Source organism: Ictalurus punctatus, chromosome 26 (assembly GCF_001660625.3).
Source record: "Ictalurus punctatus breed USDA103 chromosome 26, Coco_2.0, whole genome shotgun sequence".
In the NCBI taxonomy this organism is placed as follows: Eukaryota; Metazoa; Chordata; class Actinopteri; order Siluriformes; family Ictaluridae; genus Ictalurus; species Ictalurus punctatus.
Genome location: NC_030441.2, coordinates 17,749,188 through 17,765,220, shown reverse-complemented (window position 1 = coordinate 17,765,220; position 16,033 = coordinate 17,749,188). Strand labels below are relative to the sequence as shown.

The 16,033-nt window shown below is 45.6% G+C and overlaps 1 protein-coding gene across 1 annotated transcript; it reads left to right on the top strand.

Moving 5' to 3' along the window:
- The first annotated feature begins 1,211 nt into the window (after positions 1–1,211).
- On the top strand, positions 1,212–15,737 carry nup133 (nucleoporin 133). The gene is made up of 26 exons (XM_017457373.3): positions 1,212–1,907; positions 2,930–3,048; positions 3,170–3,273; positions 3,591–3,695; positions 3,962–4,093; positions 4,248–4,418; positions 4,580–4,735; positions 6,091–6,161; positions 6,710–6,857; positions 7,268–7,418; positions 7,550–7,707; positions 8,742–8,833; positions 8,971–9,134; positions 9,705–9,799; positions 9,926–10,150; positions 10,935–11,057; positions 11,628–11,727; positions 12,734–12,985; positions 13,419–13,552; positions 13,870–14,028; positions 14,123–14,258; positions 14,430–14,548; positions 14,873–14,953; positions 15,040–15,113; positions 15,296–15,384; positions 15,472–15,737. Exons 1-26 carry the CDS (start codon positions 1,783–1,785, stop codon positions 15,606–15,608), a joined length of 3,420 nt encoding a protein of 1,139 aa, XP_017312862.1. The 5' UTR covers positions 1,212–1,782; the 3' UTR covers positions 15,609–15,737.
- The last annotated feature ends 296 nt before the right edge of the window (positions 15,738–16,033 follow it).

Below are 16,033 nucleotides of genomic sequence, written 5' to 3'. Positions count from 1 at the left end.
CTCTCATTACCGCCACCTGCCGGACAGGAGGAAGCCCACTGACAGCGATTGCATTTCAAATACACATATAGTGCACTACCTAGGGTGTGTAATAGTGCAGCAAATAAAAATACACAAGTACAGTTATTCATGAAGTTAAAATCACAGTGAAAGAGTTCAACATGAAACATTCCTCTCTGCAGGTGACCCATACACCCAATACAACAAGCGAACTACAGTAAGAGTTCATGAAACAGAAGCAAGGTACAGAGGAGAGACTAAAATAGGCTGCCCTAAAGGGAGCTAAGATGAGCATCTACATAGATCTACAGCAAAAATTAAACAATGGTTTACATTCTTCCAGTTTGCAGGTGTGCCCATGGCATTTACACACCACCATGACTCATGACTTTTAATGCAAACTGCACCTGGAAACATGAATGGAGAGATGTACCAGGACATATTAGAGGAGAATGTGTTGGAGAGGACAGAAGGGAAAGACAGACAGACAAGAAGGAAGAAAGGAAACAAAACAAAGGGATGCAAAAGAAACAGGAAAGCGAAAAGAAAGTGTGTGTGTGAGAGAGAGAAAGTGAATCTTGGGAGAACATGGACGTTCTTACAAGACAACAAGCCCAAACATACAGCCAAAATAAGTCAACATGTAATTAATAAATAAATAAATAAATAAATAAATAAATAAATAAATACGAAGGTGAAGGTGCTTGCATGGCCCAGTCAATCTCATGACTTTATTTAGGAAGGATTTTGACGTTGTGAGTCCATCGGAGGGACCCTCATAACCTTGGGAATTGAAAACGATTTGCCAAGAGGAATATGGACCATAACCGAACAGCTCATAAACACATACAGGTCTGTCTCAAACTTTAATATTTTAATTAAGTAAATATGTAGGTGGGTAGGTAAGGAAGTAAACAAGTAACAAAGCAAGGAAGTAGGTAAGGAAGTACATATGTAAGTAAGTAAGTCGGTAGGTAGGTAGGTAGGTAAGGAAGTAAACAAGTAATAAAGCAAGGAGGTAGGTAAGGAAGTACATAGGTAAGTAAGTAGGTGTGTATGTATATAGGTACATAAGTAAGTATGAAGGTTGATAGGTAAGTAGGTAATTAAGTATGTATGTAGGTAAGGAAGTAAGTAGCACAAATATAAATAAACAAACGGTAAGTTTCTGTGCTTGACTCTGGCCACGTGGTTGGGGTTATGGGTTATACTATTTTTGTAGATACAGGTCTCTGCCTGTAGGGGGCACTGCATACAAAACACACTCAGTCTTTTTCAAACACGTGTAATCTGTAGATATGGGGAAATCTTATATTCTGTAGTGTAAACCTTATCAAAACCGGGGAAAGGTAAACGTATAAAATGATCAACCATCACTGTAGATGCGACTGGCTGTGAAAACTCTTATCTCATTTTTTTTGGGGGGGGGGGGATTTTATTTTTTATTTATTATAAATTGCGTCTTGTTTTAATTCTAAACCACCCGAAGTAATAAACGTTTAATATACTTAAAAATATTTTATTACGTAAGTAATAAACATATCGTATCCTTTGTTTATTCAACCATATTATCCTCCGCTTCCATTTCCGCTTCGACTACGAGTGACGTTTGTTTTCCGCGACGCCGTTCTCCTGAGAGTGACGTAAATCGTGCGCGCGCTTTCATCCATTTGTGCGCGCGCTACATTAAAAACAAACGAACAGTGGATGATTTGGCGTACTTTTAGTTTTTCGGAGTTAAAAGTAGTTTTGTGGTTAGAAATATAAAGCGAGCGAATCAGGATGTTCACTCCCCGCGGAGCCTCAGGCTCGGGACGCCGGCACACAGCGAGAACCGGCGGCAGGAAGAGTGTCAACACGCCGTCAGGGCTGCTGTTCTCCCCGCGCAGAGCTTCCCTCACTCCCAGGTACACACACACACACACATATACACACACAGCTGCAGGACATGTCCTAAACACACTAAATAGTATGTGTTTATCTGACAAAACCGCATAGACGGCAAACTAAATGGTTATTTTTGTTAGTTCCTGAATACTGTAGCTTATTTGTGTATAAAATGGTCTATGATACACACAAGAGCTGCCAGATTTTAGGATACACCTGCTGAGTAGCAGCTCTGAGTCATCATTTTATCAAGTATCGGCCATATAGATCACTTTCTAGCTCTACACTATTATTTATAAAAAAACTAATGACTATCTCCTTGTGGACAGTTGATAATGTACAGTAGATTTGTACCTAGGAGCTGCTGCTGTAGTCATGAAGACTGTCCTGTTGCTCATCCTAGGACTCAGGATTTATTTCACCTCTATCCGGTTTTACCCAGGAGAGAACGGTTTACCTTTTCAGTCTGGTTCCTTTCAAGAAGTGCTTCCCAAAAAAATCAAACTGACGCCTCCATGAGCCTACCTTCGTGACCCAGAAATCTATCGTTCGTTCGGGAAATCTTTAAGGAAGTAGGAGTCCGTAAAATACAGTCGGCGGAGTCAAGGAACGAGGAGACACGAGAGGGTTTTTATTTCGTGCGTGTGACGTACGCCTGTGGTGTAACTGTAGACGAGTTACAATAAAGGATACAAATATAGGACTCGAATACAAATGCAAAAACAAATTCAAATAAATAACGGGTACGGAATCCTCGCGATTAAAAGTCGGTTTCTTTCAAAAACGGAGAAGTCGGGTAACAAGGAGGATCTCGTTCAGGCTAAAACATTTTTCCTGAAATATATTTTTTTCTTTGTTCTCGATTTCTCCTGTCTTCTGGTCATTTCCGTTTTTTCTCGTGTTCTTTCTTTGCTTCGTCAGAGGCAGGAAGGTGAGGGAACGAAATGAGACGCACCCAATGTTTACAAGTTACGATTTATGGATCTGATTTAATGTCACCTCCTTGTTTCCTTCTCTGTCTCTCCTTTGTTGCGTCCTGCAGCCGAGCGACTCCCACACGGGTGCAGAGCTGTACCGCGGTGGACTCGGACCATTTCGACGTGCAGACGTTCGGGTCGTCTCTGCCGGTCAAAGTGATGGAGGCTCTGACCACGGCAGAAGGTACGAGAGCTCGGTTAGGCCGTTAGGTCTGTGATTGTGTCATGATGTAATTCCTTAAGTGTCTGTCTGTGTGTGTGTGTGTGTGTGTGTGTGTGTGTGTGTGTGTGTGTGCGTCCTGTAGGGGATGACCAGATCTCGGTGAAGGTGGAGGAATCGGGCTGGGCGTGGATGGTGTGTGGGGAGAGGCTGATCATTTGGAAGATCTGTCAGACTGCTGTAGCGAAGGTACACCAAGACAAATATTTAGAACTGGTGGGCGGGGCAATCTGGGTATTTTTGTGGTTTTTTTTTTTTTTTTGGGGGGGGGGGTGGTTAAGATACACCTGTGACTGGTAGATACTTAGCAGATATTTAGAATAGTAAATTCTTCTTCTTCTTATTATTATTATTATTATTATTATTATTATTACTTCTACAGTAATTCTATAATGATGTAGTAAATCAAGGTGCTTCTACAAAATCAAAACCTCACTGTGTACTGAAACAGATTTGCTCCCCGTGTGTGTGTGTGTGTGTGTGTGTGTGTGTGTGTGTGTGTGTAGCTGTCCGTGTGTAAAGACCTGCAGTTGTCCCCCTGTGATTACGCCTACAGCGCCGACCTCATCTCCATCAGCTCGTCCTCTGCGCTGGAGTCGGCGTCGGTGCAGGTACTCCTCTATCTTTCGTCCTCTTTCGCAGCATGTGAATCCAGAGTCGGCTCTGAACGGCGCGAGAAGAGTCCTCGGTTCTACCCATCTTTAAATAATCATTTTAACCTAGACCCATACCGTGCACCCTGTAGTGAGGTATTTACAGGACGGATATGGAAACGGAGCATCGTCACCTGTGTTTGGGGTTATTTATCTGTCGATTAATCTCATATCTCTCTCTCTCTCTCTCTCTCTCTCTCTCTGTGTGTGTGTGTGTGTGGCAGTCGGTGTGTGTGTTGGCCGTGTCCCCGGACGGTTTGGCCCGGTTCTGGCCCAGTCTGGCCCACGAGGGGTCGTACACAGAGATGCACGTTGATCTGGGAGGACACCTGTGTAACTACGTGACAGCAGTCAGGGTGAGTCTGTTCTCAAAAACCTCCCGACTGTTTACACAGAAAACGTCACTATGTCAACGATCGCGCTTTGATGTGCCGTTACTATAGAAACGACAGAACGAGCGTGTCGTTAAAGACGAAATGACACTAATCTGTTCTCTTCTTCTGTTCTCAGGGAGGCAGCTTTGTCGTGTCCTCGTACCGCGGGCAGCTGCTGAGGGTGGGGATGGAGGGTTCCGGAAGGCTTTATCAGCGGGCAGTGCAGCAAGGACACGGGGTGCTGTCGGGGATCGGACGCCGCGTCTCCAGTCTGTTCGGTCTCCGCGGCCCTCCAGCCGACACGGCCGTAAGATTATTAAATATAATGATAATACTACTAATATTAATTTATAGTACTGGGTTTTATAGCCCTCAGGTGATCAGGAAAATAATTCCAGAGCCTGTTGCCATGGTGATCAATCAGATCGCGGTTTGACCCGACTTCTCGCCGATACCGGTGTGTTTCAGGTCCACAGTGTGCTGTGGGTGCCGGACTCAGGATGCCTCTACACTCTGAGTACGTGCGGGTTGAATAAGTGGGAGGTCGGGGACACCACGGAGGTTCAGGTCCTGAGCTGGAACGCCTGCCCGAGCCTCTCCGACAGCATCGCCGACGCCATCTGGGTGAGAGACGGAATCTGATAACGTGTTTGGAGAATAGATCATCAGTACTCGATGTGTTAATGCGTCGGTTCATCATAATCGTATACTACGCCGTGCGTGCAGGATTTTGCGGGTTTTTACATTTCTTGTTGTGAGTGTTTCGGCCAACGATGCGTGATTGTTGCTGCGGCATTTAAAAAAAAAAATTTGCGACACAATCTGTACTATAATACAGAAATGTCGACCTTGTGAGAAGTATGTTCATTTATGCGCTGATACTCGTCGGGACTTTAATCCTTTTGTACGAATTACTGCATGAATGCGGCGTGGCGTGGAGGCGATCAGCGTGTGGCGCTGCTGAGGTGTTCTGGAAGTCCAGGTCGCTTTGATAGCGGCCTTCAGCTCGTCTGTGTCGTCGGGTCTGGTGTCTCAGAGATTCTCTATGGGGTTCGGGTCAGGCGAGTCGGCTGGACAGTCAAACACAGTAACACCACGGTCAGTAAACCGGTTACTAGAAGTTTCGGCACTGTGGGCAGGTGCAGAGTCCTGCTGGAACAGGAAATCAGCATCTCCATAAAGCTCGTCAGCAGACGGAAGCATGAAGTATCTAAAATCTCCTGGTAGACGCTGCATCGACTCTCGACTTAAGAAAACACACTGGAGCAACACCAGCAGATGACCTGGTAACCCAAATCATCACCGACTGAGGAAACGTCACACTGGACTTCAAGCAGCTCGGATTCTGCTCCTCTCCGCTCTTCCTCCAGACTCCGGAACCTTGATTTCCAAATGAAACGCAGCATTAACTTCCATCTTCCCCGTGATTGTGTGTGTACTGACCCAGACCGAGAGATTAAAGCCTCAGGAAACCTTCGCAGGTGTTTCGAGTTAATCACCTGATTAGAGTCGTCTCAGGTCGACATTTCTCTATTATAAATACTTTATTCGAATATTTTGAGACCTTGGATTTTCGATTTCCGTGAGCTGTAAGCCGTAATCAAGTTTAAAACGAAATAAAGGCTTGAAATATTTCACTTTATGTGTAACGAATCCAGAATCTAACATTCTAAAATAACTCGCAGTACACTTTTCTGAGATATCAGGGATATTGTGATATTGTGTATAACTTTTTTTTTTCTTTTTTTTTTTTGAAGAAATTCTAAACTGTTGTTTTCAGATTAAAGTTTAGTACAAAAAAAAATCAACATTAGTATTTATTGTTAAAAATGTGAATTTCAGTTTTTAATAACCTTTTGTATTAAACAAAATCCTGTGTTTCTTAGCTGCCTGTATATCATGATTCGTTCTGTGCATCATAGAAACGTCTTTAAGTGTCGTGACCTCTCTGTTTATAAGCCTGTGTGTGTGTGGTTCAGGGTTCGGAGAGTAACTACGCTGAGATGAAGGCGGGAGTGAACGTGGCGTATCTGGACATGCAGCTCAGTCGGTGAGTAACCCGCTGACGTCTCGCCGGCCGTCTCTCAGGCCCGACCCGCACCGTGTGTTCCTCCGGGTTAGCACAGACGGATAAAAGTATGGACGTGTCAAGTTGAAGTAGGCTTCATCGGCTTCATTCCTCTCATCGCAGAGCATAGTTAGAGTGGTCACGCTGCTGTACTTACTCTCTTACAAAGTCAATCGATATAATAAAAGTCTGTACAGTAAACTATACAATCAACGATACGAAAACAGCTACCAAGCTGGATAGTTATTCGTACACCGTTCGTACGAGCGTTTATATAAGGAACATTCATGAAAATCCTGTAGATTTGGGGGAAAAGAGGGGAAAAACGTTCGTAGCCTACTCGTGCTACCGAGTGTGTGTATTTACGCATAAGGGGGTATTTAAGGGTTCCCATTAAAAGGGTTATTTTATCGGATTTTATCTAGAACCAGCAGGAGTATCTTGAAGGCTTGTAGGTTTGTGAGGAGCGTACTCTTCCGGAGGTGTCGATGAGCTGGTTTTTTATGTTTTTATGTTTATGCCCTCCTCAGCGCCGGCTTGGTGGTGTTGGCTGCAGCGTGGCATCCTGCCGATACGCCGTGTCTGGCGTATTTCTGCTTGGTCACGCTCCCGGACTCCACGCTACCTGTGACGGACGAACTCTCTGTAGAGGTCACGAAGTACAACCCGGCGTTTCAGGTGAACTCAGAACTAACACAGTTATTTATCTATTTATTTATTTATTTATTTATTTATTTATTTAAGACGTACGCGGTTTTCCTCTGTAGTCGCACAGCTGAGACATGTGAAGAGAAAGGGAAAAAAACAATCGAAGCCAGAATTTTTTTTCTTTAGCCGACATTTTGCCGTCCCGTCGTCATCAGATTCGGGCAGGAGGCGTGGCCTTAAGTTTGAAGGCGGAGTTAGCCGTGCTCTTAAAATGGTCCTGATGAGAACTCTGCTCGCATCCGATTCGCATATTTCCTTTTAATACGGACTTATTCTGCTGTTTTATGAAAGCGTTTCATGCAAACGACGTCTTTTGATGTAGTGAATGTCTTCCTTTATCTCCCTCATAATCAAATCTCTCTCTCTCTCGGTCTCGTCAGAGTGAGGAGGAGCTCCATAAGACGAGGTTGGTGTTGCCGCGGGTGAAAAGTCCTGCAGCGTATCTCTATAATGAGGACCTGGTGTACACGTGCACCACCGGCGCCGGGCGCAGCGGGCTACCAGAAGAGAAGCTCACCTTTAATGCCTCCGGTATGATCACCATAGAGACCGTACTGCGCTCTCTCTCTCTCTCTCTCTCTCTCTCTCTCTCTCTCTCTCTTTCACACCCACTCTCACTCTCATACCAGTCACTCTCTTTTTTTGTTTTTTGGCCCTTCTAGGTGACCGTATCCGTGGCGGCGGCGTGTGCGCCGACCTTCCCGTTTTCTTCTCCCAGGTTAACGGTCTGGTTGCCGTGGTACCCAGAGAGAGCGTCTCCATCTTGCCAGAGACCATGGAGGATTCTCTGTGTACTTCACTGGCCGGACCTGGACCCGAGGTGAGGACGAGCAGCACTCTGACTAAAAAGACTCGCAGCGTCGTAAATATTTCGAATTTTAACCTGAGGATAAAGATGTTCTGACTTTATTAGGAAGGTAAAAATCTGAATAGAATTTATGTCGGAGGATCAGACTCGAATGTGCGGATGAGGATCGGATTTTGGTTATGACAAGAATTTACGGCTGAAGATGCGACTCGAGTGTCATCCTAGTAGAATTTGAGGATGAGGTTCAGACACGAATTACTACTAGAGGCTGACGATCAGACTAGAATGCAGATTAGACTAGAATATGAAGATGAGGATCAGACTAGAATTTGACCTGCATTCCATCTAGAGCATGAGGATTAGACTAGGTTTCGTGGATGAGGATCCGACCGGAATTCTGACTTGAATCTTGGGATGAGGATCAGATTTGTATCCCGACTAGTATTTGATGATGAGGATCAGACTAGAATTTGGGAATGAGGATCAGACAGGAACACCGGCTAAAATTTGGGAATGAGGATCAGACTAGAATTTGAGGATGAGGATCGGACAGGAACTCCAACCTTATCATTTGGGAATGAGGATCAGACAAGAATGCTGGCTGTAATTTGGGAATGAGGATCCGACTAGAATTTGGGAATGAGGATCAGACAGGAACGCCAGCTATAATTTGGGAATGAGGATCAGACTAGAATTTGGGAATGATCAGACAGGAACTCCGACTGTCATTTGGGAATGCGGATCAGACTTGAATTTTAAACAGAATTCGAGGTTGAGAAGCCCGTCCTGAATTCCGGTCAGGATACGCGGATGAGGATTAGACCTGAAATCCCGACTTGAATTGGCAGAATAGAATCCAGCTTGGGTTGGAGGGTTGGAAATTTTGGAAGAATAGAACGAGACCAGAGTAAGAGAACAAAGATTGGACTAGGATGATAAGATTAGGATCTGATCAGAATACAAGGATTGCATCGGACCCTTAGGATCAGACTGGAATCGGAGGATTAGGGATTAAAAATAACTGAAATATACGTCTCCTGCTGTAGGGGACTCCACTGGAGACGCCACCTAAAATGGACACGGTAGCGCAAGAGGACAAAACAAAGCTGCTGAAACAAGCCTTCCTGGAGTTCTGCCGGTGAGCAGCTCTCACTTTATATACACACACACACACACACACACACACCATATTGCATCCTGGGAAATCTCTCCAACCCTGAATCAGCAGGGGGGTTTTCCACATTTTACTTAATTTTATTTTATTTCTCCCCGTAGCAATCGTGTGATGGAGGCCCAGAAGATGACGGACGAGCTCTTCCCTGACGACGGAGAGGGCGGGGCCGGAGGAGACCTGGACGCGCTGGTGACTCAGATCGACCTGGACCTGGTGGACGATTATCCTGCGTCGGATCCTCGCTGGGCCGAGTCCGTGCCCGATGGTGAGCTGTTGGGAGGACGTCCTCCTGTAGTCCAAGTTCTCCTAAATTGTCGTAAATCATTACACAACTTTCACGTCACGGTAATCGTGAGACGAAGGCTCGGATTCTGCTCGGCACCGACAACCACGCGAGCTAGCCTAGCGAGTAGAGAAACCGTATTTTAAACGAAAAGCGCTGAATTCCACGAACTAAAAAAAGAGGATTACGCTTTACCATCGCGACTCGTGATTTATTTTTAATCACGGAAGCTGAGCTGGTCGAGTGGTTAAAGTTATCGAACGCTGTTGCTAAGCAACTGGATACCATGCATGCCAATCATAGCTATCTGATGAAATAGCATTTGCAGGCTAGCTTAGCACTTTATTCTTTATGTATAGAAAACGTAATGGCACCGACAGACATACACTAAAGACCCCGAGCATCAACGGCTAACTGAACCGCTTTTAATATTCGCGGTCAGGAAATGTAAACTTTTTTTTTTTTTAAAGTTGTAAATATAACGTGACTTGTGTAGTCTGTATGGAATTGTACTATTTGTTCTTGAGGTTTCACATTTCTCCCCTTTTCCAGAGAACGCCGGCTTCACTCGGACCTCGCTGATTCTGCTGCACCAGCTGGAGGACAAAATGAAAGCTCACCACTGCTTCATGGACTTCCTGCTGCAGGTCAGTACCCGCTGACTCCTGAATCTGGAGCTGTGAATAAAAATATCAACCAATTACAACTTCTCTTTTGCTGCTGGAGCGTCAAAATGATCATCTTCTTCTTCTTCCCCCCTGCCTTTCTCTCAGACCGGGCTCCTGGACCGGCTCACCTCGACCACGACGCGCTCGTCTCCCATGGCGACGCGACTGTTGCTGTGCGAACACGCGGAGAAGCTGTCGGCGGCCGTCGCGCTGAAGAACCACCACAGCAAGCACCTGGAGCTGGTGAACGCCGCCATCGCCACCACGCTGAGGAAACACGGCACCAGCGTGCCCTCCAACCTCACGCCTGCTGACGTCTTCTTCCGAGAGGTAACCACGTCTTCCGAGAGAAACGCGGCGCACGTCAGAGACGTAAACATATAAATAATGTACACATCTGTCGTCATATCGCTACTGTTACGGCCACAGGTACATCATAAACGTTTTAAGCTTTGTTTATATTCGTTAGTTTTTAATGTGTAGTATGTAATTATACTGTTTCAGCACCATCAACGCACTCCATCCAGTTTCCGTCCCATATTTACTTCTGACAGACTCCGCCTCTCTAAGATTTAATTATTTTTTTCCCATTCCCAATCATCTTACACCCAATTAACCTAATTAGTTGCGAAATGTTCCACCAGCTGTTTCTTTTCAGTAACGCTTACCTTTCCAGCCTTGTGTTGCCCCCGTCCCAACTTTTTTGAGATGTGTCGCGGCCGTGAAATTCAAAATGACCTTATTATTTAAATTAAAACGGTACATTCTATCGAGATTCGCAAATCATCACGTTCTGTTTGTACTGACATTTTACACAGCGTCCCAACTTTTTTGGAATTGGGGTTGAATAGTTATGGTTTTACATATATTTTAATTTGCATAAATAGTTAAAATAGCAACTATATATTTAATATTTTTAGCGATTAAGATAAGATACCGGGTTGCCAGGTGTTTGCATTTATTTACTTACTTACTTATTTATTTATTTATTCATTCATTCATTTTGTATAGCGTAAATTATAATGTGGTTTCCGTTTAAATTTTCGGGTTGCGGTGTTCTATTGTTCTTATGTTGAGTGTGTGTGTGTGTGTGTGTGTGTGTGTGTGTGTTCAGGTGTCTCGGATCTCCTCGATCTTCGAGTCGCTGCTGGACGAGGAGGAGAAGTGCCTGAAGGAGAACCCCGTGACCTCGGTGAAGTGGGGCGAAGTCGTGCTCAACGTCAACATCATCATCAAGGTGAGACGGGTCCACGTTTCGCACGTTGGGATATACGGAGTCGAGTGCGAAAGTTAGCGCGCCCTTAGGACTAAATCAAGCGGACAAACTAACGTAACGGGCAGCGAAAAACGGGCGAACAGCGTGTAGTAACGTTCAGTTTGATTTGCCTTAATAGGATCTCAACCTTGGAACTGTTTTACACACACATGCACACACACACACACACTTTTCTTCTCAGCGTATCTATTCTAACATTCACACGTAGGACATCAAACTTCATGTCTGGAGAGAAGTGTGAAGATGGACGTCTTCAAACTGTTTCTCTGATGTGTCGCTGAAGAACTTGTCGAAACCCAGAACGTCCGTTTTTATTTGTGTGTGGGGTTTTTTTTGTAGATTAATTAGTATAAAGAGGCATTTTCCATTTTCCACCACCCAGAAATAATAGGGGGGTACAAACTTTTGCACTTGGCTGTAATTTTGGATTTTTGCTTTATGGTGCGGAGATGTAAAGTGTGTGTGTGTGTGTGTGTGTGTGTGTGTGTGTGTGTGTGTGTGTGTGTGTGTGTGTGTGTGTGTGGTGCTCAGGACATGCTCCAAGCAGCAGCGCAGTACAGAGAGACTAAAGCGTCGCTCTACAGAGCAGCAGAAAACGCCGCTCCAGAGCCGGAGTACATCCCGTGGACAGGTACGAGACACACTGCTACTCTTGCTGTATTTCCCAGACTGTAAATGTTTCCTTGTAAGTATTCCTTACAGCAGCTGCTGTGGACTCGTACATCCAAGCACAAGATAAATCATAGGGTTTTTTTTTTATGTTAAAACCTGTTACTCCACGAATTAGAGTATTTTGATGAGGAACGAACACTGCAGTCGCTTTAGTCCTGAAGAGGGTTCGCACTGACGCTTTCGAAATGACGTCCCGGGACCTTCTTAATGAATTTCTAAAGCTGTCCGTTTGCGTTCACGTTCTACTCTGAGCCGTTCAGACGATGTTGTCGGATTAATCTCGTATCGTCGAGACGTCAACGATAGTCGATTATACAGATTATGACACGGAAACGTTACGAGAAGTTACGCGACTTGACTACGGTTTGCTGCCGAAGCCGCCGGCGATTTGAGTGTTTCCGCACGACGTTGCAGCGGTCCGGCGGAGCAAGTCGGAGCTGTCGGGAAATTCCTAGTTTACGAGCTGTACGAGGACGTGAACGCTTCTGACAAGTCGGAATCTCCTAATTGCGGTAATTACAACATGAACTCCAACACTGATAATAATACAGTGCTCAACTACGGCAACACTAACAGGACAAACACTAAACACTCCGACGTCCTAGGTGTAAAAATAATAATAATAATTCACTCCATTAATTCGGGTTTTAATTCGAAGCGCCTCGTACTACGTAACCATGACAACGATCACGACTAACGTTTGAATGGCAGCCTGTTGTATATAATTGTCGAGTGAGATTACTCTGTTCATGTTGCAATTAATCTGTGTGGAAAAGTTCATTCAAATTAAAAGTGGGATGTTACCATAGCAACAAATGTTGCTATAGTAATCTATTGACATGTAGTATGGACCAGGAGGTGAGCCAAATGAAATGCCGTTAATTTGTTGCTTTTCGTGCTCTCTCTCTCTCTCTCTCTCTCTCTCTCTCTCTCTCTCTCTCTCTCTCTCTGTGTCTGCGCTGCAGCCTCGGGTGGAGTGGGCGGAGTTCGTACAGTCATCGCCCGGCAGCATGACGTGATCCTGCGCAGCGTGTACCCTCAAGCCGACTCGGGACTCCGTAACGCTCTTAGCGAGCAGCTGGTGGCGCTACTGGACTCGCTACTCGGCGGCTACGTGGCCCAGCTCACCTCGATGCGCCGCCCCGGGCAACAGGAGCGCTACAACGCCCTGGAGATGGAGTACACGCAGCGGCGATCCGAACTGCTCACGCCGCTACGTGAGTTCCCGGGTTCTAGACTCGCTTCCACATTTAAGAACACGTGAAAAGCCGCTCGATCGAAATCCCTTTGCATTTGAATTGAAAGTGTCGCAGTAGCACTGAAGGAGTCTCTATTACGACCCCCAGAATCTGACATTTCTCAATTTATAGATAATAATAATAATAATAATAATAATAATAACAGGATGCAGTAGCTGAGCCTGTCGGACGTTTCGTCATAATAACCGCTGATGTTTTTCTCTTGAATATGTAAATATAAAAACCGAAGCGGTCGTTAGCCGGCAGCAGAACCACGTGATGCGACTCATTTCCTGTAGCGGTGTGGGACTGGTTTTAGTTTCATACTTCTTATGCTAATTAGCTGTGCTGCAGGGAAGCTGGTCATCTCTGATTGACAATAAATGTTTTGTGTGTGTGTGTGTGTGATTAGTGGAGCTGGGTCAGTATCAGTGGGTGGCGGCTCTGGCTGAAAAGTACTGCGATTTTGACATCCTGGTGCAGATGTGCGAGCAGACGGACAACCAGACTCGCCTGCAGCACTACATGAATAAATTCGCTGACCAGGTAACATAGACACACCCCCTCACCCACAGCCACACCCCCTCAACCCCCCCCCCCCCCCCCCCCCCCCCCGTCACATTTCATTGTTTTAAGGAACGTCCTGTTTTACTCGCCTTGATGCCGGCACGGCATTAAAAGAACAACAACTCGGTTGCTCACGACACATCGGACCGTTTATTCTGAATCGTGATCGAGTCAGATGGAAGGCTTTCTCGCAGAACCGAACGGAGCAGGGTTCTAGAGTACCCGTATAATCCTTAAAAACACTTTGTATCTGAAAATTGGCCCAAAAGGTGTCTTGTGTGCGTTTTGTCCTGTAGAACTTTGCGGACTTCCTGTTCCGCTGGTACATGGAGAAGGGGAAGCGAGGGAAGCTGCTGTCTCAGCCCATCGCTCAGCACCAGCAGCTCGCCAGCTTCCTGCAGGCCCACGAACACCTGAGCTGGCTGCACCACACCCACGTGCAGGACTTCCAGAGTGTACGACGCGCACACACACACACTCACACACACACACACACACACAAAGGACAAGACTGACCTTAACCTAAGCGTGTGTGTGTTCCCACTGCAGGCCCACCACACTCTGTACAGCCAGGCCAACACAGAGACGCGCTACTTCAGCAAGAAGAAAACTCTTCTCGCGCTGAGCAAACTCACGGCTCTGGCCTCAGACATGCCCGAAGCACTGCAGCGCAAGCAGGTCAACGGTCAGTGGCTCACACTCCACCACACCCTCATCCTTCATCTTAATTAGAACTGCATGCAAAAGTTTGTACACCCTCATCTACAGGTGCACACTAGGTTTAATTCATGATGTTTCCTTACGTTCTGTTGTTGATATGACCTTCATTCTGGTGTGTGTGTGTGTGTGTGTGTAGATATTGTGGAGCAGGAGCGCTTCCTACTTCATCAGGAGACACTTCCCAAACAGCTGCTGGAGGACAAGCAGCTGAACCCAGACACCATGCCTCTACTGAATGCCCATAACCTTATTAATGTAAACACACACACACACGTAACACTGAATGAGAAGCAAGACCCTGTCCATCTTTACTCCAGTCTGTATGAAGTTTGCTTCTTTAGCGTTGCACTAATGCTAATGTAGCGATTTCGTGTCCGAACACACACACACACGTGTCTCCTCAATCAGCTCGTTTGTTTCAGTTCTGTTTCGGTCCACATCCTCACAAGGCTCCGCTAGGGGGCGTGGCCGACAGACGCGATTAGAAATGACTTGTGTGATGATCGCGTTTTAATTTGAACACAGACTTACTTTGTGAAAACGTGTGTGTGTGTGTGTGTGTGTGTGTGTGTTGTGTAGCTGTATATATGTGATGAAAACCGTGGAGCCGATGAGTACGACTTCAAGAAAGCCCTCGACCTGCTGGAGTACATCGACAAGGTATTACATTTGTGTGTGTGTGTGTGTGTGTGTGTGAGAGAGAGAGAGAGAGACACGCTGTATAAGCTATTCCCTCATGTCTGTAGGAGGACGCTGTGGATATTACAGCTCTGAAGTGTGCGATTTTCAGCAAAGCCTTGAAGAAAGACTGGAAAGAGAAGTAAGACCTGTCGTTCTCTCTGTCCGTCTGTCTTTTGCATTCTCTCTCTCTCTCTCTCTCTCTCTCTCTCTCTCTCTCTCTCTCTCATTCTCTTTGTCTTGTCTCTTTCAGCTGCGAGTGTGATTTGACTGTTATTGATTATTATTGGTGCGTGTTGATTATTATTGCTGTATGAATTACAGTTGGTCAGCCTCAGACGTCAGTGATGATCCCCTGGAGGCGGCTAGAGACAGCATCTTTGTTAAAATTCTCCAGAAACTCATTCAAGAAGGTAGCGTGCAAGTGTCCATCCACTCTACAGACTAAAATATAATCAAAGAAAAATGCCGTAAAGTAAAATGTGTGTGTGTGTTGCCAGGTGTTCCTCTGCAGGAGTACCTGCCCGATGTGAAAGAGCTGCTGCAGGTGGACGAGTTGGACGCTCTCAGATCGAAACCCTTCTTCGAGTTCTTGCTGAGAGCCAACTACGAGCACTTCGTCCCGTCACAGACCTGACCTGACCTTTCTGTCCTCTACTCCGCGCTACACCTTTCTACTGTGTGTGTGTGTGTGAGAGACACGCTTTTCTCTCCACGTGAGGTTTTTCTTTGTTTTTTAAGGAATAAACGACGTATTTGTGTATCACGCTGGTTTGTTCTCTCTGAGCTCTGTGATACTTGGTCACGATGACATAACAGATCGGTCGCTTCACAATACTTAATGAAACACAACACTTAAGTACTTCAGTAGTTTCCACACCCACTCAACAAAGTAGATTATCTTCTTATCACGGCACATCCTGAAGCGTTTTATTCCTCTCACGCCACGGAAAATTGCTGAGGAACACACACTGCACTCGCCACCTTTTTTTTTTTTCTCCTTCTACCCCACCAATACTTTGTCGTAAAAATCAGAGCCAAAGCCACAAGTCACATTTTGTC